Raw genomic sequence first — 27,356 nt, 5'->3', positions numbered from 1 at the left:
GAATACAGGGTGCACAGCACAATTATTTTACTTGAGCCATGCTATTAATTTTGCCACTCACTCAACTACTCCCCCTCACTAAGCAGTTAGAAGGAAAATACAGAAAGTAATAGAAAAGGAACTGCATTGACTCCAAGAGATCACAAACTCCTGAGTGTTCAGGGAGTTTAACTCACTGTTGTCTCAAGTGTTAGGGTTTTCTGTGACATCACATTCCTATCCATCCTGCCCTATGGGCATGTATTGGATTTGCATGGCCAGGTTTGGGTAGCGGGAGGGTCTTGGGGGCTACAGGAGGGGCTCCTGTGGGAAGCTGCTGGAAACTTCCTCCATGTCCAGCACAGCCAATGCCAGCCAGCTCCAAGACAGATGTGCTGCTGGCCAAGGCTGGGCCAACTAGAAATGACGGGAACTCCTCTGCGATAACAGATTTGAGAAGAAGGAAAAAAGTTATTGCACAGATGTAGCTGCAGTCACAGACGAGTGGAGTGAGACTATATGAGAGGAACAACACTGCAGACACCAAGGGCAGTGGGAAAGGAGGGGCAGGAGGTGCCCAGATGCTGGAGCTGAGATTCCCCTGCAGCCCACGGTGAAGCAGCTGTGCCCCTGCAGCCCATGGAGGATCAATGGGATGCAGAGATCCACCTGCAGCCCAGGGAGGAGCCCCACATCAGAGCAGGTGGATGTGGAAGAGGAGGCTGTGACCCCATTTGAATCCTGGGCTGGTGTGGGCTCCTGGCAGGGACCTGCAGACCTGTAGGGAGAGGAGTCCAGACTGGAGCAGGTTTCCTGGTAGGACTTGTGACCCCATGAGGAACTCACACTGGAGCAGGCTGTGCCTGAAGGACTGCACCCATGGAAGAATGAGCCACGTTGCAGCAGTTTGTGGAGAACTGTTGCTTGAGGGATGGACTCACATCTGTGAAGCTCATGGAGAACTGTCTCCTGTGGGAGGGACCCCACACTGGAGCAGGGAAATGACTCCTCTCCCTGAGCAGTGGGAGAAACAACCTGTGATCAACTGACCATAACCCCCATTCCCTGTCTCCCTGCATTGCTGGGATAGGAAGTAGAGCTTGGAAGGAGAGAGTGGGGGGGTAAGGTGTTTTTAAAGTCTTATTTTACTCCTTATTATCCTGTCCTGATTTTATTACTAATAAATTCAATTAATATCTCTAATTCAAGCCTGATTTGCCCATAATTGTATTTGGTGAGTGACCTCTCCCAGTCTTTAACTCATGAACCCTTTGTTCTATTTTCTCTCTCCTGTCTGGCTGCAGAGGGGAGTGAGAGAGTGGCTCTGGTGGGTGCCTGGCATCTGGCCATGGTCAACACACTATACAGACTAAGATATTATAAACTTCCAAAAAATACTTCCTCTTCTAAATCTGAATAAATGCAGTGTTTTTTACGTAAAGACTGGGAAGAAAGATTATCACAAGACAAACACTAAATTTCTGGGATCTAGCTTGCAAGGAGCAAGTACTCCAATCACCTTGAAGAAAAGACCCTGCCAAGCATTATTCTTAAATCATCCTTATTATGTTTACATGTCTGGAAACACAGTGAAAGAAAGGCATATCTATTCAACAGAAAGCAGATTTAAAGTGATACATACTTTGCCTATTAGATTACCACTGTGGTATTCAGGAGGTACTTGAACACGAAGAAAAGCTTTGAGGTTGGCAACCTACTCCAAATTGAAATAAAACAACAAAGAGGAAAACACCACCACAAAACACCATAAGAAACAAAAAGACACACATGACACATGAATAAAGAAATAATTAAAGAAAGAAACAACAGAAAATGAATATAGATATTTGCAGCAAGACTATATTTACAAGGCAAAGAAAACAGTTCAAACAGTTGTAATTTCTCTTACCTATCTTATCTTTTGGGTTTCTCTTATTTATATGATTTATGTCTATACATCTCCTGTGTCACCATTAAGATGTTTTCAGGTCTTATTTTTATGAACCTGTCAGACTCATCTGATTAGTTAACTATAATCCAACCACTACATATTGCTTGAGATGGTAATAGCTCCATAAAAACTGACTTTCACACAAAAATTTTAAAAGCCTTCATTTTCATTATCTAAAGTAACAGTGGCATATTTCATTATTAAAAACATTATAAGTAGCATTTATGTGGTTACCCATTGCCTTTGTACTATTTTCCACTCAAAAAGAAAAATTACTGAATTTAAGAAGGTCCTGCTCTTTCATTCTGTGCCCTTTTACAATCCCTTTTGACACTTCTGCTACCTCAGGCCTTTTTAGAAATATATCATTAAAATACTGATCATATAAACTTTTATACATTGTAAAAATAATCAGAAAATAAAAAATAGAAAGCAACTTTGCAATAATACTTCTTTAGACAATTAAATTCATATAATGTAATCATATTTCAGAGTCTTGGCTCTCAATACAATCCATGGGGGCTACTTAACTGGAGAATATGAGTCCAAGTGCCAAAATCTTTCTGTTTAGTTTTCTTAAATGTTTATTGCCTTTAAACAGTACATACAGTCTAATTTAAATAGCTACTGAAACCTCTGAAGAAACTTTCTGCCAATTAAAATAAAAAAAGATTTTTCAACATAAAAATTCCTTGTGGCAAGGATAAATTGCAATCCAGTTCCCCTTGGATCAAGAAGAGTTTTTGCTAATGACTCCTTCATGGCCCAGACATTATTCACTGCTTAATACAAGAGCTGCTACAGGATTTCATGAAAAATAACCATTTAAATATCTAAAAATACTTCACCAGGCCCACAGGCCTAAGTATACAATGATATAAACCTTTTGGTTTAATAGTCAGCCTCCCTTCCTTTAAACACCTTCCCTGAATGCAATTAACAGGGTTATTAAAATTTCTTCGGGCATATTATAAACTAAAGAACAAATAACTGGTCTTTCTCCTTATGCTCTGTTCTTGGTATAATAATTTTTCCATAGTGGAAAGTTCTAATTTGTATTTTCAATGCCTCATTCAAAAAATTGGATCAAAGTGTGCATCTCAAACTATGTGCAACCAATCCTAGACTACCGCCCAAAGGATTGCACATTTTGCTTCCTGACTCCAGCAGTTCTCTAAAGCACCTTGTTCACTCTTTTCTTCACTTAATCTTGAACTTTTTTTATTCATAATTTCTTAAGATCCTATAGCAGCAGATGAAATTTCCTTTCTTAAAAAAAAAAAGCCAAGGATGGTAAAAAATTTTGAATCAAAATAGAAAAAGTTCCCAATGGATTTTGTCTACTACATTGGTTTGGGGAAAGATTATTTTTTAAAGCATTTTTTGCTTTTGAAAATCCTTGAAATTTCACTTCTCCAGTAAACTGATGTTTAGCTGACATCTAAAGAAACTCCAAAGCACAAGCATCTTCCGTAAGTAATTTTTTTTCCTCTTTCCTTCAGTCCATTATTCCACAGTGGCACCTGCTCTGCAAGACTGCATATTTGCAATTTATTTTATTGATTATAATTTTGACAGAAACTAGGAAGCTGTGCAATCTTTATTAAAACTAACAGAAATGTCCTTAAAGCTCAGAGGAGCTCTACAGAAGGAAATCCAACTGATGGGACACAGAATCTTGATATTGCATTTCATGCCAGGGCAATTCTTCCTTGGGAACTGAACTCCCATAGGTAATAATTCTTTCCTTTCACATTCAAGTATGCAGTAAATTACCAATACACAATTTTAACTGCTTGTTTGGGGAAGTCAAGTAGAACTGAATCACATTCTTCATTCTTATCTGTGAAAACTGCATTCCTGGATGGTGGAAGGAAGGAAGGAAGGAAGGAAATTCTCCTACTCACACTCCTTTTCCAGACAGTAAAGTATTAAATCTCTCAGGCTCCCACCACTGCAGCTGTCTGCTGTATAATTGCACTGTTAGATCAGCTATACTCAGGCCAACTCTCAGTTGAATTGCTGACTTTTTTTCTCTACATTGTTTTCAGCTTCATGTCCAGTTTGCTTGCTCTTGTCTCCCCTCCTCAATGCTGAATTAGAATAATGCTTTCTCTACAAGGAAAATATTCATTCTCTTCAAGGCTTTCTTGTGATACACAAAGCAAATCATCCTGATGACACACTAGACATTCACCTTCTCTGCAACTTCAACATGGCTCCATATCTCTCTGCCAAGATTTTTCTGCACCTTTGTAGATGATGTGAGATTTGTAGGATAAATAGGAAAGGTGAGAGCAGGGAAACCTCAGAGAAAGCTCTAAGCTACAACATCCAGCCCAGAAAGTTTCACTCTTGCTGCTGGAACAAAGGTGTGCTGTGCCTGGCAACAATCTGAGTTGTTCCCCTTTCCTTACATACCCTGCAGATGCATGGCCACAGAGCCTGTAAAACAGGGAGAGGACTTCTGCAATGATACTCCTGTAGCTACCACTGGGCTGCAGGAAGGCTTAGGAGATATCTCTCCTCTTTCCAGCCTGCCTCCAGCCCCTGATAAAGAGCATATTTAAGCTCTGCTATTCCACAGTTACAGCAGAGGCATACCCACATTTTTCACTCAGGACAAGTGAAAAGAAAACACAAGGCTCTACTATAGGGGAATTAATTATTGCATCTAATATTCAGCAATTAAACTGAAATGGTTATCTAACTATATATTTGACTGGATATAACAAACTCATGCCAATTATGTACCTACTTAACAAGCACAGCAACCCTGATTAGCAATTCACTTCAAACAAGACATTGCCATACAATTGTAAAATATTTAATCAAGCAATGAAGCAGTGGCTCCACACTGGATCAGTGGTAAACTGCAAACCTCTCATCACAACTCACTGGATTTGAAAGGAGGGGAAGGCAATTGGCTATTTGAAGTCAACTTTGCCTTAAAAAACCATAGTTTTATCCCGTGAATTATTTAGCTTGCTCATGAGTTTGTTCTAATTTCTCAATAAAAAATACTGATAAAAGAATGAAATATTGGAGCACATTTACCTAATAATAGAATGTATGAACAACTTCAAATAACAGAAAGAAGAATCCATACTTGGTATTTAAAGTCATTCATTTTTTACCTCACTGTATTTTACTCACAATTTTTTTCATAATTTAAGCACTTGAAGAAAGTGGGTTAGACAATCCCTCCTTTTTAAAGGAGGAATCAGGATCCTAGCTTAGGGATGTCTCCCTGCCCCTTTGCGAGCCACAAGGTGTTTACAGGTCCAATACCAGACCCCACCATAGAAGCCATGTAACTGGAACCAAAGGTATGGAGCTGAGTCAGGAAAGGTTTGGGCTGGATATCAGGGAAAGGTTCAGCAGGGTGGTTGGGCACTGGAACAGACACCCCAGGGAAGTGGTCACAGCAACAGCCTCAAGAGAGTTCAAGAAGTGTTTGGACAATGTTCTCAGCACATGGTGTGACTTAGGAATGTCCTGTGCAGGGTCAGGAGTTGGACTCAATGATCCTGGTGGGTCCCTTCCAACTCAGCATATTCTGTAATTCAATCTTCTCTTCAGTGTGAAGGGAAATACTCCCCCTTTCTGGAGAAAGATTCTGCCAAAAGAGAAGACTGTAGGCTGCTAATCTCATTGCACTAGGTTAAATTTGCCACCCACCCCTTTGTTGTTTACTCCATGCCTGTTTCACCACCATACAGCTCATTCACAATTCTCCCTCTTGCTCTGGAAGGGAGAACTCATGCTCCTGAAATTTTGGTCACCCACCAGTTGATGGATAGTAGCATTCCCAAGCAAATCTGCCACATTCTGAGTCCCCCTTCAGAGAGCCACAGAGCAGTAAATGGAGTTCCCACCACACAGGTCAAACTGGTTCAAAGATGCCTGAGACAGCCAGGAAGGATGACCTGCATTTGCATGTGCTAAACCTGATCTATCTTTAGCCTATGTGGAGCACTGTGGCCAAGTCATAACAGCAGCTCAAAATAAATTGCTATGACTAATGCATTTTTTTTCCAGTTCTCTTTAAAATTACTATCAAACTCTAATACCACTTTATTATTTTAATCCTGCTCAATACTGTTTAGAAGAAAATAAAAGTATATGGTGAATGGGAGGAAACAGAAAGGATAAATGGAAGAAAATTGTTTGAAATGTTTGAAAAGTTAGTCATTATCAAAATAAAAGTGTGGAGGATTTAATGAAACACTGACATGGTGTGAACTATGGCAAAATATACAACTATATATGATATTGTGGCATATTTCAAAAAGCCTTAATTCCTACATTTTATCTTGCTTCAAACTTATCTGTTTGGCTTTATTTGCATTAAATGTAAAAATATTTTTACTTTGAGAAATAAGCTTTTCTAAGAAATAAGCATTTCTAAGTAAATCTGTGAATTTTTAAGTTAGGGGACAGGTATACAGAAGCCAAAGCTGCTTGAGATACAAAAGCAAACCCTATTAAGGCATCACATCTACATTTGCACAAATGGGTGATAGTGGTAGAAGGAAAAAGAGACTTTGAATTTCTGAGTTTATATTTGGATCTGTCAACCTACAAATAAAACTTATATGTACTGGCACTTTTCTACAGCTTAGAAAGGAACTTATAAGGAAAAGTAGCTTTAAAATCTAATGTTAGTTTGGAGTGTCAGCAAGTTTTCCAAAAGTTTGAATTATAGATGGGGAAAATAACTGCTTTTAATCATACAGAGCATATGTATGCTTGGGAGCTTTGGTATTAAAGTTGCTTCAAATATAGGATCTTCATTTTGTGTTTAAAAATGAATGTGGATTTAATACTTACTGTGTTTTTCTGAGATACCATATCCTGTGAGGGAAAAAAAGATAATAGAAATGTTTATTTGTTTTTACTGGGAATTATTATTTCCAATAAAAACCACTGCTATACATACATTTATGTATATATATATGTACACACACACACACAAAAATGTGTTCTTCACAGCATAATCCAGATTTCCTGCCACAGTAAACTCTCAGTAAAGGGACAGAACAACATCAAGAAGAGTCTCAGCAGCTCAGGTTATGAAAAAAATAACAATTCAGTGAAGAAACCTACTTTAAAAAGTATTCAGAAAATAAAGAAAGTTGTACTTAGCAGTAACTGGAGTTTCTTGGGCTGGGCACACCCAGTCACACTGAGCATTTGTGAGACAAAAGCATTCAAAGCTGGATGGTTTTTCTCCCTGAAAGAGTATCCTTCACATACCTAAGCCCCTTCATTACCCAGATTGGTACACACCAACACATTCCTTCTACACCCTAATTCTTCTCACTTCAAAATCTAAGGACAGACTGAAACAATGAAGCAGATGATAAACTAATGGGCATGCAAACCAGACCTCAGAAGCATCTAGTTGCTGGTAAGTGACCTCTTCTCTTGGGTGATGGATTACATGTTCAATGAACACTGCTTAGTCAAACTAAAGAGGTCTCCAGGTAATCCATGCTACAAATATTAGACATAGACTTGTTTCTAATCAAAGTTTTCAATATAATAGAATTAAATGTGCTCTGACAACCTGAAATGATTCTGCTTGAGCAACTTCATATCTCACATCCACTTGGGCAACTACTGCACAGAAATTATTATGCCCATGCACCCACCTCCTCAACAACAGGCAAAAAGATCAGGGGGCATTTAAGAGGTTTAGCTCTATAGATACAACCCTCTTGAAAATGAGATTACATATTCTCATTTTGAGAGAATATGTAATTCTAGGTTACATAGAACTAGGTTGTTTTGAAAGAACATTGGTGAAACTGAAGAGACGACTCTTGGGACAATTTCAGGATGGCTCCTAAGATAAATTGTATAAAGTTAGGTTGCCAGAACTTCACAGATCTTCAGCAGAAGGCACCACTTTTAAGAGTGTGCACAGCAATCAAATAAAGGTCCAAGTAAAGTAATACAATTCTGAGCAGAAGTGAACAAACCCTGACCAAATTACTCATAAACTTCAGAATAAAGAAACATCATCAGAGGGTCAAAAAGGTACTAAAACCTAAATGGAATTTCTAATTAGCCTAAACTCCTTAAGCCAAATAAAATACTTCTTAACAAACGTGATGGAAGGCTTAGACAGCTGAAGTACTACATATCTGGAAATTAATGTCTATCTAGCTAAGCAAGTATCTCCAACAGAGCTTTATCTACTGCAGTTCTCAATAGGGAGAAATTAACTATTCTGAAATCATCCAGTACCTACGACATGAAATGTGTCATGAACTGTTCTTTGCTGAAACACCCCATGAACAGTCCCTGCCTCCCTTCTGAAGTATTCCTTAGAAAGGTATATTAGCATATTTGAATGCTATCCAGCACTGAACTGGGGCTTGATTGCTGAAGAGACACAAACAGCAAGAGGAACACTGAATCCTGTCTCAGTGTTCAGTTTAAACCATTTGATACACAGGATCTCTCCTAGCTGGTTCCAGGAACTTAAATCAAGTTTCATGATCCCATCTAAGATATGCTATGGGCCGAGGGGGTTATGCAAGCAACTGAGGGACAAGTAAGATATCAGTGCCACTGACAGAGTTTCTAGAAGAAGAAAGGTGAAGGCAGATAATAGTTTTTCTAGCCTTAAGTGACCTAGTCACATTCTGGTGCTCCCCAGTCCCTAGACTTGAGAATTACACTATTAGAAAAAAAGGCTTAGAACTGACAGTGTGAAGACTTGCAAGGTCTGGCAACAACCAGTCTGAACATCTAACCACAGATGGATGCAATCCTGGAGATTCTTCAACACTCCAGTTATGGAGCAGGGCTTGAGTGTGATCTTTGGCACAAAGTGCAGAAATCAAAGCCAATATCCTCATTGGGCAGCAACAGACAGAAAACAACTAGTTGTGCTTCCCAGACTTGGGCACATCCTTGGGAGAACCAAGTTGATCAGAACATCTGAGTGACAGCATAGAGAAAGATAAAAATGCATTAATGAAAAATAAAAATTAAGTATTTCATGGCAGTCAGGTATATTACCAACAGTGGATGAAAAGCTGTATGCCTGCCCGCCCTGATTAGATGGAGGAAAGGAGGGCATGCCAGTAATACCTGAGTGTGTATCCATACAAATAATACCATTGAGCAAAGGGTAACAGGCTCCAGCTCTGAGTTCTTGGGACTCCAGGGCACTTGGAATGTGAATGTGTATGTGGACCACCACATGAAGAAAGGAAGTATGGGTTATAGACACATGAGAGCAAAATCAAAGACATTGAGAGCAGAGAAGAGAAGTGAGAAGCTGCAACAGAACAGAGCTTTTCTCAGGAAAAAGGAGACTTAAAATTCTTACAGAATCAAGAGAGGCTGGAGAACTCCAAAAAGGATTTTTGGACACTAATGGTGTGGAAAAAAGCAAAGTAGCAAGGGGCAATAACTCAAAATAAGGAAATAATAACAAAGCATGAACAATGCTTTTCTCAGTGAAGGTAAGAAGAAAATGGATTATATTAAAAGCAGCAACAGATGATACCGAGGACAAAAGTCTAAATGTGATGTAATATAAAGAGAACCTGCACTGAAAAAGGCAGAAACATCCACAATATATGACTTGCATCCAGAACAGCAATTTCAGGACTTAAATGTATAGCCTGTATTATCCTAGTATAAAAATGAACAACAGCCCCCCAAAAAGATTTGGTGAGGATGTCTTTTCCTATCTTCAAACAGCAATAAAAAGGAGATTCTAGGAGTCTTAACTAGTCAGCACCTAGGGAATACAAACCTCATCTGACAGAAGTGCTTACATAGGAGCAGGCTGCAATACAGCCCTTTTTCAAGTTATTATTATACAGGACATAACTTTTTCTTACACGTACTCTAATTAAAAAAGGGAAAGGAAGGAAAAAATCAGACCTGTACCCTCAATTCCAAGTCTAACTACCTGAAGCAAAATCAGTACCACACTATGGTTCTTTTCTTACAAAAAAAAGCGTTTATTCATTCTATTATTACTGTTTTTACTAATAGTTGTTTTTCTTAGCAGGATTTAATTATGCAGCTATCAGGAATTAAATTAAATATAAGTTTCAAAAAACCACAAACATCTGTAGGATCAGGTATAAAGATATTTCTGAAATGAAGGAGATTGTGAAGCGAGAACCTTACTTTGAGAGACTGAGCAGTGTCAGCATCAGTGTCATGGTAAAGAATAACATTATTGGCCATGTCAAAGCTTTCACGCACGCCAAGGTGGTAGAACAGTGATGGTTGCTTGGAAATATCACTCATGTCCACAACTGCAACATCTGAAATGAGAGAAGTGGAAAAGAAGAGAGAATGCTAAAAAAGTAATAATCTTAAAACCAATTTTAATCTTACATGGAATTTAAAATAAATCCTGAAATAAATCCCACACACACTGGACAGACAAAGTCAACATTTTGGATCAAATAAGGATCATTTTCTTATGAGAGAAGTAGATTTTACCCTTCATATAAAAGATAAGAGCCACTCATGAAATTATCACAGTGTTACATTAACTGGGAGGCTGAGTTTACAATCTTGCTTAAGGTTTTGAAATCACAGCATCAGAAATGCCTTGGGTATAAAAAGCAATTTCGCACCTGCTCCCTGAGGCCTGACAGCATGAATACCCATAGGACAGAAGTTTCAAATATTCAGGATGGAACATCTAAAAATAATAATGTAAATTAGAAAAACGGGGAAAACTGTGAGACCAAGTTTATTTTAAGAGGCTGAGCTTTGAAGAATGGGAAATTCCTAAAGAGTAGAGAAAGAAATTACTCTGAGAATTGACTCTAAAAAGCTACAGGCAAGATTTTCAAGATGGGGGACACAGCAATGAGGGAATTCAATCACAAGTAGCCAGAGCAAGACTTCCACTGCTCTTCTTTAGTGTTCCAGTCAGAAATGAAAGCCAGAAACACAAGTAAGAACATTTACATCAAGAAGAGCTATGCAGAGTTAATGAGAAATATCCCATACTATGCAGAACAGCTGAGATACAGACAAAAGATTCTGAGTTCACCATTTTGTTCTCTATATATAGACCTAAACAGCAGTGCAGGAAGAAGGGGTAACTGGAGCACAGGACACTTAATGCTGAGTTTTTATTTCTTGATCCTTATATCCAATTTTTGCTAAGAAAATTTTGCTTTAAAGTTTTTTAGAGGTCTGTATCTATATGTCTGTCTGCTTTCACCACTTTGGGATACATAGATGAACTGAAATCCAAGGTATTCATAAGAATAGAGCCTTAGCATTGAAACCACAGGGGTGTCTGAGGTTCAGAACAGATTCCAGAGACTCAGTGCAGCTGGGCAGTAAATTCTGTGTCTCTGAAGGGGTAACAGACAGTGCCTGGTACGTACAGGGCAAGACAGAAGGGTGAGCTACCAGTAAACAAGAAATCTAAAAGCAGGTCTGATGGCTGAGACCCAAATGCAGCAGCCAGTTAACCTTGGTTGCACCAAGGTTACACATCACAAGAATCAATACTCCATACTTAGTAGGCAGTTTCTTGGAAAAACCTGCCATGAATATATGCTCCTGTACAATTCCATCAGCCTATTCTGACACACCACACAGAGGTCAGCCAGTCCCTTGGATTACTATGAGACTCCTGTTAAAGCACAAGGAACATTTTGAGTCTGAAGACCTGCTTTAAGACCAAAACATCACTGTTCAGGAGCAAAACCAAGCAAACATAAAAAACCCCAAGCCCCAAAATATCCCAAACCCCAACAAAACTCACAAAAAAAAATCCAAATGCACCTCCCTCCCCCACCAAAAAAACAAAACCCCAGCACAAAATCATGGCATAAGAAAATCCTCTTATTCATATAAAACTCAAATCCTGCATCATCTACAGATGATCTTTCCAGTTCCAATGTTTAGCCAGCTGTCTGCACATGAATAAAATTCTACAGTGTATATTGCACACTGTAGTGTTATGTAAACTGAGAGAGCTTGAAAAGTAAACCCCAGCTCCAAAACTCAACAGAATCAAGATTACCCCCATATTTCCAAATCCTTTTGGAAAACATAAATTATCTATAGAACAAATTTAAGAGAAACTAACAAGCAGACTGAGAATCAAATACCATCTAGGAAAAAAATTTAGGAGCTTGGATGGTTTTTATTGCTTGCACAAGAGTGTTTCTGGGGAATCAGCATACTGTGAAATAAAAATCATCACCCTGGTAAGGGAACTCAGATAATGCAGTATTATAGTGTACAGACATTGCATTTTACAATATGATGTGAGCAATGATTTGTAACAGAGTTCATTGTGACAGGGCTACACACAGCTCATTGCCACATCTGGTCTACAACTCAAATTTGTCTCCTGTTGATTGCTGCTCCATAGCCATGTAAGTGGAATCAAAAATACATGAAATGGTCATAAGAACAGAAATAAGCACCTCTGTTTAAAAGGGTAGTTATTCATCCCTTAGATATTAATTCACACATGATAAAAAGATTTATAAGAACAGGTTTTCCTTGCTTATTCACACCTCACAAACATAGGTGTGAGTAAGATAAAATAAAAATAAATCAAAATGAAGAGTAGCAGAGATGAAGATGTATCACAAAAATATGCATGCAAGTTAAGAAAAAGCTCCAGGAAGATAACTGAGTGGATTCAGTTTGAGCATGGGAGTCAAGGAATGACACAGAAGTCAATGACAGCAAACAGAGGCAGAGCATCTGACGTGCTCCTGGCTGTGGGCTAGAGCAGAGATGAGAAGCTGCAATCTTTTGGAGCTCTCCAAGTCCTCCTCCAGGAGTAACAGCAGCACCCTTGGAGCAGGGAGGAAAGATCTATTTGCAAAGCAGCTTTACTAATGTGCTAGTGAAATGCAGCATGAGCACAGAAGGCCCATGAAATTAATGCAAATTTGGGTGGAGAAAATATGACCCACAGTAAACACTGATAAAAGCAGTGGATCCCTGGGATGCACCCAGTGCATGGGGTGCTGAGAGTGCAGAGCTCAGTGTCACTTATGGCTGGGTCTAAGCACACTCCCCAGAACTACTGTTCTCAGGGGTACATATCTCCTCTTGGAGTAAGGCAGTTTTGTGACTCATGTAATGAACAAAGCTAGTATGTGACACCACAAATATTTCTGTTTCAGTTATCTTACATTTTTCTCATGGTTTACACTAAAATTCTTCATTTACAGTTCTTTAAAAACAAGACATGGGGCCCTGCACTTTAACCGTGCATTTAGAATGGCTGATAAGACAGATAAGAATTTCCTTAAACTTCCAGAGACACATTAAAAGAAATAACTTCAACACTAGTATGTACTTTGCAAATCTTGATTTATGAATAGAAACATAAGTCAATAAGAGCTCATTCTCAACCCATTCTCCATAACAAAAGAGCCTGGTCAGCCAAATGTACTTCTGGACTTCCCTTGACAAATTTAGGTTCAACCTCTATTACAGACAGGGGTGAAGCAAAAGCCAATGGCAATTTTTATCAAATCTTATCACGCATGAGAAATGTTATGTGATAATGAAATATTTCACACAGGTCTAAACCACCAATGGAGAGGGTTTCCTATGTTCAGAAGGAAAGAGAGCAGGGCAAGGTACAGCCTCTCTAGAAGGACAGAAGGCTTCCAAGTGAAAATCTGTACAATGCATCCACCAGATGCAGTAGAGGCGTGGGGATGTGCTTAATGTTGCATATGACCAATTTCAAATTATTCTGGAATAGAATATTTAAACTTATGGCTTCTTTTCTGCATTAGCAACTCGTGTTAAAAAGAGCATACCCATAAAAATGTGTTCTCCCTCATTTCTTCTTAAGCATAGCATATATTTTCAACTCATTTTATCCTCTAGTAGTTGCCCATGAAATTATTTTCATCCTGAAAGTAGTCAATTTTTGTCATGAACCCAAAAACTGGTCTCAATTTATTATGCGATTGCAGTTCAATTGTCTAGGCTTTTGTTTCCACTGTAAAATGATTATGGTATGTATTTGTAGAGCATTAAGGTAATTCAGAACTATTGCTTATACAGTCTTGATTAGATCTCTGAATTGTTGCAGCAGATGGCACATACTTCATTGTGTCTTACCAGAGCAGAGAAGAGACAAATAACTATGACAACTGAAATGAAGATTAGAGATCATTAACTGGGGTAAAATAGGAGACTATGAAACTAATAAATAATTCAACATGGAAAACATTATTAAACAGATTAAGACCAGGGGACTTATTTCTCTATTTGGAAATCCACCTGAAGACATCATACAATTAATGATCTAAATAAATCACAAGTCTTCACATGGCTTTTTTATGATTTATGGAGTTGTTAGCAAAACCAAAAGGACAATTTTGGCGTCAGATTTTGGGATCTGTAAGTTAAAAAGTAATAAAGAGAAGAAAATGAAGAAATAGCCTGCAATATGCTGACAGTTAAATAGAATCTAGAAGGCCTAAGAGAAGAAAAAGTCTGCACTGCTTTCAACTTCTAATCTAAGACTCACCTCCGTCCAGCCTTATCCATGTGCAGAGCAAGAACCTCACTCCATTATTTCGGATTCATTATTTTTCAGCATTTGGAACCTTTCTATACATAACAGATTTCAAATACACCCCCAAACTTAATGTGATAATAGAAATCTTATTGGAGGGAAATGCAGAATTCAGCCCCTTGCTATTCACTAGCATCCTGCAAATTATGAACCTTTACATTAGTATTGCTTCAGTTGATTGGCTACTTGCATCATAGTTAATAAATAAAAAATTATGTAATTCCTTGAAAACCAGTGAAGAAAACTGCCAAATTCTTCAGAAGAACAGCAATACTCCTAAAGAAAAAGAAATTAAAATCCATAATTCAGGATACACATTGGTCTTGATTTCTGCACAGCTCTTTAAAGAAGACAATATCAAAGTTTTCACAGGGAAATAATTATTGTAAAACTTGGTGTATCTGAAAACCAGGAACCCTTTGCAGCTTCCCCTTCAGCTAAAACAAAATGCACACCACTCTTAACTTTAATATACCCCCTATTAACTGGGAAGAAACTGGGAAGCTCAAGGTAATAAAGCACATTTGTAGCAACTACTAACAGAACTGTTGGGGTGATTTTTCAGCACAGTTTGTTATACCAGCAAAGTGTCAGTGCCCTCCATTAGATCCTAGGCACAAGCCAATGTAAGTGTAAAAATACTGTCAACATTTGTGATGATATTATGGCTCTCATAATGAATCAAGTTTCATTTAAATCTTACTGCTTTATAATCATGGTATCCTGTAAAAATTTGCTTAATTTTCTCAGAGAAAATATTGTTCCAATTACAATCTACAGCACCAAATAAAACCCAGATATTGCCTTAGAAGCTGAAAGACTCAGGAGACAAAGCTCTATTTTTAAATTTAGGAACTTCTGGTATTTCAATTCAACTTTTCAAGTTTGCAATATTATAGCATGAACTTTACTAACATTACTGGTTTCCTACAGGGCCAGAATTGGTAATAAAAATAAAAACCAACAAATCAGTAATGATTTGTCCTGCAATATAGATTTGTATATGTTATAATCACATTAAACAGCATTTTAAAAACAACTTCATATATTTCAGGCTACACTCAGCTTCTTGTAGATTAAAACCAAGTGCTGCACTTCTGTGCAGCACTAATACCAAAATTAAAATTAGCTGTAATAGTTCAGGAATTGCTTAGAAAGCACCTTTAAAAAGAAAACTGTTTTATAAGCTGCAACTTTTGCAAAAGAGTCCTGGAGTGGCTGGAGCCCTGACTGCAAATTCCAGCCTACTGCTACCTTAGCACAGGAAACACAAGCATGCACTGAAACCTTTTGATGCACAGAGGGCACTTCCTTTGAAAGGGTGTTTAGTTCACAGGCAAAAGGAAGTGCTTCAAAGGACAGGAAAAATAAGAATTAAATTAGGTATGATTCCTCATATTAGTGTGGGAAAAAAGTTTTCTTTCTGTTCACATACAGTAAGCACTGGAAAAAAAGCGACATTATCAGGTTTTATTAATGACACCAACCACAAATTGGAGAAAAAAAACCTTAAATGCTGGCCAAATAATTTTTAATTCACTATTTTAAATTTAATGTTATCTTAAGAAGATAACACAGAGAATCCCAGTTCTAGTACATTATCCATATACTATAAAATGAAGCAAAATCTAAATTTAAGTTGTATCTTACTTTTCACAGCTTTAATGGATTTGTCAAGTGTTTTGGGAATTCTGAAAACCTGGGCATCAAGTGGCAAAAATTCTGAAAGATGCTTTTCCGTGGTTTGTCTGTTTGCTCAGGAAAACACAAGAAGTGTTGTAAAGTGGTAATTTCAAACTTGTGCTGTTTAAAAAAAATAGAGCAACACCTCTAATTTTTGTTCCCAGACTGAGACTGTCATTTGATTTTTACCTAATTATGGCATTACATCTGCAACAGGCTTTATGTTATAAAGTGATTTACTAAAGAGAAAGGCCAGCACACCCCAACATGTGTCACTTCTCCTCCCACCAAGCAATATGGAAGGCAACCATGTAGTACCTAACAATTATAAAAGCCAGCAGTCTTAGAACCACAAGCACAGAGGGGAAAGTCATACCTCTCCTTTGCATTTCCTCTTTTTATGTGTCAAATCTTGCTCTGGAAGCCAGTTTCACATCCTTCCCTGGGAAACTGCTCTGCTCAATGAATGTGAATGCAGAGTGCTGAAGATGAACTACATATTAGCTGAGCAGCAGCATTCTTGACTAAGGAAAGTTTGCTGTTCAATAACTTTCCTGAAAGGACCAGGCAAATCCTGAGCTCTGCTATTACTAGGAAACAAACAAAACCTGAAATTTTTCACATGAGCCTTTCCACCACCCAGAAGCATTACTAACTGTAGCAATTCAAATGATTGCTCTGCTCCACTTAACACACAACACATCAACACTGGCAACATCCCACCTCCAGAGACAATTCTGGGAACAGCTGTGGTAAGCAAAGTGGGCCAGCTGGGCTTTGTGTGGAAAGCAGACACATCCGTGTAGAGGAGGAGGAAGAGGAGGAGGAGAAACAGCTGACAACTGAATGTGCTTTTAACCATAGCATTTGTGTGATGCTAGAAAGTCCTTTCATGTGGCCCAGCAAGGCAGCTCCTCCTTCCTGTGCACATGAAAACTTTGGAATACTCAAACTCAATCCTCTCAACTCCCGGCACAAAAAGCTGAAATAATGCAGGTTTTAAAGCACCAGAATGGTTAAAACTTACCAAGAAAAGTTGTAGTGCCAACAGTCTGAAAGTGGAGGTAGGAAAGCTGGAACACTTTTTCTGTACAGATAACAGGAGTGCCTCATTCAGCTTCCAGTGAAAGCCCTGGGAGAACCCCCAGTGGCCTGAAATGGCACAATACTCCACAGTACTCCAAAAATACTTTTTGGACAGCTGTGCTGCAGGTGGTGAAATGTGAAGTGCAAAGAAGCAAAAAACAGAATAATACAGTTTATCAAAAACAGAGGCACATGTAGCACATGGAGCAAAACTAGTGATGACTTCAATCAGCAAAGCACCATGTACACAGAGCCTGACAGCACTTTAATGTAGATAAAGAAGACAAAACCTATATTTATACTAAATATTTAGTGGAATCGTAACTAGAGAGAAACTTCTTGTCCTTGAGATCAGTTCTCACCTGTAATCTTCTGTCCTTTTGATTTCAAATTCTAGCTTTGGCAACATTTGAAAATTTTAGTCTTAGGCTATCTTAGTATGTACATTATAACATTCACTGGCAATTCCTATCCAGCAAAATCAACCCTCAGATGATACTGTGAAAATCAGACAACCATGCAAAACAACAGAACAGCTAAGACTGAGGGGCCAATGCTCATCTCTGGCTTTTGTAATTCTGTACAAAACCCCCCTTTCATACAAACAACTCCACAATAGGGTTACATTCAGACCTGAACATTGGAGCCAGAAATCATGTTAGTGCTGTGGTGTTACTTTACAGATACTGCATCTTTCATCTGTCCTCTGGTACACGGAACACACACTAAAAATAGAATTAGAACATATTTCTCATGCTTCAGTGGCATTTATTGCAACTCAGGGAAACTAGTATCTAAAATACTCATTTTTCTCAAACACAACAAAGTATTTGTGCCATATTTATAATTAATACATATTCCCTAACAGCTAAACGTCTGTTCCAAAAATTACATCACCCAAGAGACTACACTTTAGTTGAGAGGAACAGAACAAATTACAGCAGGTGAGCAACACTGCCAGTTCTAGGAATTGATCTGTAGCCCAAGCTCTCATTTATTTTTATGATTTGGGGTTTTCTTATTCATTAGATACATTATCTAAAGCTTTTCAAATTTTTGCCCTGAAATTGCATTTTAGGAACTATTCTGTTACATGGAACAAGGACTGTTCCAAAAACCTTTGACAGCAAAAGCTTTAACATTTTTGATACTTCTTAAATACTAATAAATTCACAGCAAAACTAAGTTTCAAACAGGGCAAGACACTGTATTAAAAGAACAGGGCAATTCTACTGATCCAGAAAAGTAAAAATTGTGCCAACAGAATGCCTATGCTTATTATTTCTTTAACAGATCTTCAGGGAGAGTCTTTCAGACTCTGCCAAATCAGAATACAACCAGCACCCACAAGAACTGACATGGGAAGAAAAGTAATGCAGTTAATGTAATACAGAGGCATCCAAGCTCAGAATGTGTTTTTAATGCTTTGCAAAAGTATGAAGAAGAAAAATATTGTATGATTGGAAACACCTGAAAATAACCTCTCTCAGATGATAGCATAACTTATGAAATTTTTGGTCTTTTTTTTTTTTTACTGTTGGCAGTTTAGGCAAAGAAGGAAACAAAGACCTAATCCTCAAAGAACTCTTCTTGAAATGTTGGATTTCAGAAGTTAGGAAATATATAATTCACTGTAAACAGTACATGCCTAGGCTTAGAAATTGCTTAATATTTTCCATGACAAAGCTTGGCTTTCAGTCCTTTTTAACTTTACCAGTCTTTGCTTCAGGTTGTTGGGTTTTGTTTCTTTCTTTTTTCTTTTAAGAGATTTAATTAAAACCAACTCATGTCATTTTGAGATTGCATGGGAGAACTTATTTTTCTGGCCACTGTTAAACATCCTCTCATGCCAAATTAAGCAGTCTTCAAGCACCAAATCAGAAATTTGTCAGAGGGGTGAAGCTGTTTGGAAGTAACTCCTCCTAGCCTCATGAAATGCTGCTTGTTCCAAAGCGAAGTTCTGGGCAGTTCTGCTTGGGAGATGTTTGGTCTCAGATGAGCCTGTTGTCACTGCCTCCATTGTCAGCACAGAGAGAGCAAAAGCACTTTTCCAGCCCCATTGCCCTGATCTGTCAGAAGCCAGCTTCAGGAGATGAACTGCAGCCCAGAAGTGCCAGTTTCTCTCCACTGCCCACGAGGGGAGGCCAAGCAACTGCAGACACCCACACTGAAGGTGTTCACTGCCCCTTCCACAGAGCCTCACAGCTCTGCTTTGAAGGATTTCATTAACCACTAAGGCATTCCAGACAAGAATTATGTCATCTTAGCATCTTCCCTGGATGTGTTCCCACCAGTCAACCAACAAAATGGCCAGTGGAGAAGGATTATAGATCTTTCTCATCAGTACCTTACTCACACTCTCTCTACCTGTGAGAGAGGAAGGACTGTCACTATTCAAATCCTCACCTAAGATTTCCAGGGATCTCTCAAACACCTAACTCTTCCTTGAGTTTTCCATAAATTGGGAGCTCATTTGTGAGTCCCAGTTTACAATGTTGTTTGTTTTGGCACTCACTGTTATACAACTGTGGGGATGACTGTTCTTTAAGAGGTGTTTGTGCATGTACTATCTCAGCCCAGAGTCTTTTCTCTTACTCATAGAACCTGTTTAATTACATTAAAGCTTTGACTATAACCTCCCTGCCTGTGGATGAAGTTTACAAATGAGTTAAATTTTCAGCAAAAATACTTTCAAGCCAAATATAAGCATTGCATTTGTCTGCAAGACAAAGTCATTAATATAAAAGCTAGTAATAGACTTAACCTTCTATTTTATTTAATTTTTTTCCTTTCATACCATAGCTTGTGAGGTCCCAGGAACAACACAGCCTCAAATCAGAGGGAGTTAACTCACAGTAGTGTGAGAGGTTGAAGTCAAAAAGATAATGTCCACACACACTATCTGGAAACTCACAGCACAGACCTCCTTACACAGCCTCACTTCCTTGAGGAAGGATTGCAAAAATGTACCCATTCTGGGACCACAGTCACAGATCTTTAGTTACAAACCACAATCATATCAGGTGGATGCTGCCAAGATCTACAAATTGGTAAAAAATACATTATAGGAGTTGTGACATGCACAAGAGATCAATATTTATACCATTTCTTGTAAAACTACACTGTTCAAGATCCCAGGTTAGGAACTGAGAGAGATCTCATTGCTTGCATCAGCCTTTTCAGTGGTTTTGTAGCTCAGACAGATGAATGCTTATGGCTACCTGCAACTCCGACCTCCTTCACATGATCCACTGTCTCTGAGTCTCTCTCTCATTGTCCTGTTCTCCTCTTATCCATCAACCTCCCTTTAACTTGGCAATTTCTGGCTAACTCACTGCTAGCACAGTAGCAGACAGAAGTTCTGTCACTGTAGCCAATCAGTCCTGTGAGTGGTATCAGCTACCAGCTTCACAGTATTGTCCTGGTAAAGTACTTGAAGAAACTGGTAAACTAACAACAATTGAAAGAAATAGCAGCTAAACACTTAATTTCAGGACAACTCACTTTTTATATATTGTGTAACAAAAGACATTTGCATCTGTAACTTAAAAATCCAGTTCCGTAATAGTCTCTCTAGGTTGAGATGGTACACATCTCTTAGAATCATTCCTACTGAATTATAATCACATTTCATGAGTGCCAAAATGAAGTATTTACATTTAAAAATTACTGTTATTTAAACCTCCTAAACATGCACCCATCACAAGTAAAATGGGAAAGAAAACAAATTAAAGCAATTTGCTATTTCAGGTCAACATCAATCAAGTGACCATGTATAGTGTGAAAACCAAAAGCTATTAATCACTACAAGTTTCAGGATAAACAATCCTTCCTTTATATATACTGTGAAGTACTCTATTGCAGACTGATAGTGATGCTGGCTACCTAACTATTGTTAAAATACACTGAAGAATCTTAACATTCTAATAAACTTCTTTAAACACAGCTGTGCTGATCTTGGGTGAGATAGAGTAAATTTTCTTTTTTTCATCACCATTTTAAACCCTATGGTCTGGTCCACAGGGAGCAGGGGTGCAGATTTTAATAGATATACCTTTACATGGCTGCAACCATGAGTTGCATGTAATAAAAAATGCTTACAACAGCAGGAACCACTGGAGGAGAAGCCTTACAAGAAGCAGTGCAAGTGCAGCAGTGACCCAGCCTGAACTGGCCTTGGTGCCAATAACACAACACAAGCAACTTTTGCCTTTTCTGTCCTTTTCTCAACCCACGAGTTGTTTCACTTTTACTCTTCCAGTTCTCTCTCCAAGCCTGCTGGTGAGGAAGTGGCTGAGTGAGTGGTGTTTAGCTCCTGCTGGGATTACCCCATGAGAAAAGCTCAGGGCACACCAGTGACTGCAGGGTACGTGGGGAACAGAGCAGTTCCCATCAGCCTCACCGGCTGCTGACTTAAGCAATAACACCATGAGAGAGGCTGACAACATTGCAGGAATAAAAAGGGCATTATCATGGCTTAAGCAGCTGAATGCTTGCCTGTGAAACTGAATTCCATACCTGCTTCTTCCTACCCCACAGCTGCTATGTGATGCTAGCCGAGTCACATAAACTGGGATTTCAGAGAGGGGCTTATTGACCATGCACTTATTAAGATTCTGAGTTTTTGAAGGAAAAAAAAAAAATACCCCACTGAAACAGAAACAGTGATTATGAAAAACAGAGCCCTCATTTTAAATGTACTTGGTAACAAACCAAATGCCTTCAGAGAGAAGAAAATTTCTAATATTTTACCTAAGCAATTCACTTCTATCATCCTACTGTACCTTGGTATGACTTAGAACTTGAATAGTCTCTGATTCAACATCTGCAGTCTTCCACCTGCAAAATAGCTAAGCATCTACAGAACAATCAGTATGCCTGGTTCACACCTCAAAAAGACAGGTATTTCCATTTTTCATTCAACCTTTATACACAAATGAATAGTAAAGAAGCAGCATTTTAAACTTCTCAAAGAGTATTTGAATAATCCACATTTGTCTCCTTAGTTTTCTGTTCATGGATGAAGACAAATGAAGATTCCAGAGGTTGCTCATTTCTTGCTTTAAATCTGTGTATCCAGAACACTGAAAAAAACACTTATCAGTCACAGATGATCTGAAGACACCTGTTCAATAATTCTCCCTGTTTATATACTCTCAGTATATTAGAAATTTTGATATAGATGTCAGACTGACATAATGAGTAACTGTCTCACATCATGCATACTTTTCACTATGCCAAGTCATTAAGAATAACACTTTTTCCTAATTTTTTTTCCACAAACCAAAGAACCTACTAATTCTACAGGACATTTTTCTGCCCTATTTAGTATCAGAGAAGAAAAGAAACAGCAGAGTAAATTAAAAGCAGGCAGTTCACACTTGCCTGCTGCACTAGCAGTGTGCCAAGGCTCACACGAAACCATTTCCACTGCAGTGCTCTAGAGTGGAGCCACGCAGCCCCAGTGAGCACACAGAAAAAACACCCCAAGCCTGAACCTCATTTGAACCTTGCCTGCAATTGGAGGGGGAGGTGGGTATGTGGAATGAGAAAGGTGAACTTTATTTAACTTCTCCTGCACCTCTGCACTTCCTACACTGGGTCATCAAAGGGAATGAAGTACAGGAAAACAAAAAGGTTACATAAGTGGATAACCTGGCCTAAGTGAAATTAAAGAGAGTATGAAATTCAACAAGGAACATTGTCCCTTTCTCCCCAGCTGCAGTCAAATCAATTTTTAGGCCAAACAGGTTAGATAAGCTTCAACCTTTTAGACATTTATCCAAACTAAACCATTTGAGAATCACTCATCGTTTAATGTTGAATACCTTGGCTGGGGAACATAAAAAACCTGCTAAATCTGCACATCTCCCACAGGTCACACACTGGCCAACAACATATATTAAAAAAAATGGAGAAGTAAAATTATGCTGATCTTTATCTTATTATCAAAGAAATATAATAAGAAGAAAAGTAAACAAAATACAAGGAACTCAAATAGAAAAAAGTTTCAGTATACTAAAGCTCATAAGTCTGGGTTAAACTAAGACCTTATTCCTTTCTTTATTTAAATATATAGCAAATTAAAAAAGTGAAACTTTCTTAGTCTGAGTCTCTTACTTTTCCCAAACATGTTTCTTAAAAACAAATATCAAGAGATGTCTCCATCATTAGCACTGGGAATTTTTATGTACCAAAGGGAGATATTCCACCTCATAACTATATCATAGATTTCCTCTTTATGTTGATGGACTCCCATACTGTCATTTAGGACCCACATAAAGCACAGTAAGTTATGCACAGAAAAAAAGTTAATTGAGGAAAGGCAGTATTATTAAAGTGCAAATGCAGATAAAGTTTGCATAAAGCCAGGGCATCATCTGTGAGCCAAGAGACTTGCACTCACATACAGATACTGAGTCCTTGATATAACACTCCGGATGCTGGGCAGATGTGGATCCTCTCTGCTATTTTTATCTTTCCTGTAAACAGGACAAGCTTTACGTGCCAGTCTAAAAGACTGCATGTGCTACTGAAAAAGTCCTGATGTACCACTCAATGCTGTAATTTAAAAAATTGGAAGCTTCCATTAAAAAAATGAGAGAAATCAATTTCAAGACAGTATGTAGAGATCAGTAAAATCTAGAATTTTAGTACAAGCTGGTCTTTCTAGAGTCATAGCCATTATCTACTTAGTCTTTAACTATTCTATAAATACAGTACATACATAATTCTATAAATTCCAGCATGTAGACAGAGAATATTAAGCAGGGGAACCTATTCCCTAAGATCCCTATAGAATCAGAGGAATATTAGTACTTCCAAATATTAGTACTTCCACATGAAATTGTGACTTTGCAACAAACCTCAAAACATGGTCTCCAGCATTTTCCACCTCAAAAACATGGAATGGTTTAGGCTGGAAGGGACCTTAAAGGTCATCCAGTTTCAACCCCTCTGGCATGGGCAGAGACACCTTCACTAGTCCAGCTCTCTCAAGGCTCCATCCAACCTGGCCCTGAATACTTCCAGGGATGGGGCACCCACATCTTCTCTGGGCAGCCTGTGCCAGAGCCTTCCCACCCTCACAATAAAGAATTTCTTACTTATATCAAATCTAAACCTGCCCCATTTTAGGTTGAAGCCATTCCCTCTTGGCCTAACTACAAGCCTTCTCCAGCTCTCTTGCAGCCCTCTTTAGGCACTGCAAGGTGCCAGAAGGTCTCCCCAGAACCTTCTCTCCTCCAGGCTAAACAGCCCCAACCCTCTCAATCTGTCTTCATGGGAGAGGTGCTCCAGCCCTCTGATCATCTTCACAGTCTCCTCTGGACTCGTTTCAACAGGTCCACATCCCTCCTATGCTGGGTCCCCCAGAGCTGCAGGGATTGTCATCATAGCAGAGGGAGAGAATTCCCTCCCTTTCCCTGCTGGCCCCACCACTTTGCATGCACCCCAGAATGCAGCTGACTCTCTGGGGGGCTGGGCCACGTCAAGTTTCTCATCCACTAACATCCCCAGGCTAACCTGTACCTTGTCATGGTAAGAGGATGCAAGAAAGTTTAGATTTAAGGTGCAAAATTTTGAATATTCATCTTTAAAATTGTCCAAAATACCCAAGCTTACGGAAATTAATGTGTTATTCTTCTCTGAATTTGTACTATATCATCACAGAGTCACTATTGCAAAACTAGGAATCTGAAGAGGCATTAAAGGTTAAAAAAAAAATTAACCAGCCATTCTTTTTTGACTTGATCACAAGCCAGAAAGTCAAGACAGTTTCTGGTTTTTCCAAAACAACGTGAAGACTTACCTGGTTTTGTTACTATAATAAGCAAAAAGGTAAGTTTATCAGTTCCACAATTTAATTATCATGAAATCAAGAAATCCATCTCAACCATTTTCAGACTTCATTCTGATTTGAATACTTTCTCCAGCTGTCAACATCCCATAACTTGTCAGTTATCTTAAGCCCCATAAACAGCAGTAGTAAAAACAAGCAGTGCCTGGCTTTGAGCTTGGTAATCATGTCCTCTTTTCAAACTGGGCTTAAAAAGACTGAAGCATACCAAACATCCATTGGCAAAGAAAATAACTGAAACATGTATCTCAGTTCCAGAGAAGGCAGAGGTGATGCTGATAAAAGCTGACAGTTACTGTGTGAAACAGGATTGTGCACACAGAAGCTCTGCTAAGTAAGGCAGCCCAGAACCAAACAGTAACACAATTGTAAACATTAGCTTTTCTCCTGCAAATTTTTATTATCTACTAAGATTAGCACAACAGCAATGACTGTTAGAAAGCAACACACAGACAGAATACAGCCTTGTACTGTTTTCATTTACCAGTTCCCAACCTCAGTTTCACCTTGCCACTCTCCAAGCAAAGGCAAAACTAACAACGAATGCCTCCCTCAATACACAAATTAGCAGAAAGAAATTTCTTTCTTCAGCTCCTGTGAGTGAAAGGCAGCAACAGTGGAGTTAATGCAGCTAATCTTCAGCTGAGTGAAATTATTATGGGCAGATATTTTTCTGCAATAGAAAAAACCTGCAGCTTTTCTCTGACTAAAGCAAAGACACTTGATTCAGCACAACTTCTTGTGGCTGATCTAGCCTACTAAATAGTTGTAAAAATTTTAAAGGGAAGGAGGGAGAAAGGACAGCAATCAAGTGGCAAATAATTCACTACCCCAAGTTTAAAAAAGTAACTTCCCTGTTATTTTCCCTGCAATCAGTTTCACAGAATATACCACTGCTTTTGACTTGCTTGGAGGCATCAAAGTACTACTATTCATGGAAAGCACTGCCAGCATCAGTAGAAAAGTGAAGAATTTTAGAGAAAGCTCATTATCATGCTGATTTAGATGGAAGTTTGTTTTCCAGAACTAGTGTATTTTTGGCATACACTTCAAAAGGTTCAGAAATCATGTGGTAAACATCTATCATATGATAAACACTTTGCAAATTGTTGAGAGGCCCTCGACCACCCGTGGTTGAGCTACAGTTCTGTGCATGAAGGATTGTTTTACTGAACAGAATAAAAGCCCACAAAAGGCAAAGAATCCAGACACATTTCCCTCCATACCATGATGCAAAATAAAATAAGATTATACTGAAGCAGGGTTAAAAAAGCACTTCAAGATTCTTCTCCTTGTGTTTTGCTTTAAAGAGATATTGAAGATTTTTAAAACCCAATTTAAGCATAAAAGCAGTATATATTAGAATAGATACAGCTATAAGTTCTGCTGTGATCAACTGAAGTACTTCCCTTACTGCTGGATTTAGCTGTACCATCCCACATCAGCAGAAGGCTAGGGATGTAGTCCTAACAGTGTCATTACTGTTTCATTACATTTCAGATTTCTGCCTGTCATCAGAGCCCACTGCAGTTAAAGAAAGACTGTGCTAACCAAGGCTGGGATCGTTTACCTTCAATGTAATAAAAGCTGGGGTACACGTTTTAAAGTTGTGAATCCCATTGGGCTTTGCACTCCATGACATAACAGCTGTTGAACTACTGACTTAGACAAAACTTTAAATGCTCTGAAATATTACCAAAGAATAGCTGAGAAGTTTCAAATCCACCACCTTAAACACACAGCAGAATCATTGACCTCATCAGGCTGAGTACTACGAAGGATAAAAAAAGCATGAGTGGCTTCCCATGACACAGTGATCCAGTACTTGTGTCAGAATTCATGTCTTCTCTTTGCAGAGAACAGTGATGCAATTTTTGCTCCTGGCACATTTCTATAACCAGCCCAACCTCCCAGGAAAAGGTGAAGATACATGCAGCACTTATAAAGGAAGACAGGTGGGGTGAAATCACACTTTGAGACACGTTGGACCCATTGGCTGCTCATTGAATGCCCCTTACCTCAGCTGACACAGGAGCTACGCTGTTTATATCCCGCCTGTGCCAGGGGGCAGGACAAAGCAACAGCTGCAAGGCCTCTCCTGGCTCAGCCTCAGGCACGCTTGCTACTGTTCAAAGGTAGCCTGAGGCTAAAGCAATTCACAGCCCTCCTGAAGTGCATGGCAACCAGAGCCTACTGTGTTCACAGAGTTCACCTGCAAGTGGCAAACC

At 38.7% G+C, this 27,356-nt stretch overlaps 1 protein-coding gene across 1 annotated transcript in view; it reads right to left on the bottom strand.

Annotated features, from left to right (window-relative positions):
• MAP3K15 (mitogen-activated protein kinase kinase kinase 15) overlaps positions 1-27,356 on the bottom strand; it is an 80,606-nt gene that overhangs the window by 45,700 nt on the left and 7,550 nt on the right. Inside the window, exons 2-3 of the mRNA XM_054655139.2 lie at positions 10,094-10,233; positions 6,764-6,787 (exon numbers count right to left, since the gene is read on the bottom strand). Coding sequence (XP_054511114.2) covers positions 6,764-6,787; positions 10,094-10,233 — 164 coding nt within the window. The remainder of the gene's footprint in view (positions 1-6,763; positions 6,788-10,093; positions 10,234-27,356) is intronic.

The sequence above is a fragment of the Agelaius phoeniceus genome, chromosome 2, assembly GCF_051311805.1.
Source record: "Agelaius phoeniceus isolate bAgePho1 chromosome 2, bAgePho1.hap1, whole genome shotgun sequence".
Classification (NCBI taxonomy): Eukaryota; Metazoa; Chordata; class Aves; order Passeriformes; family Icteridae; genus Agelaius; species Agelaius phoeniceus.
This window is presented reverse-complemented; position numbering and strand designations above follow the sequence as displayed.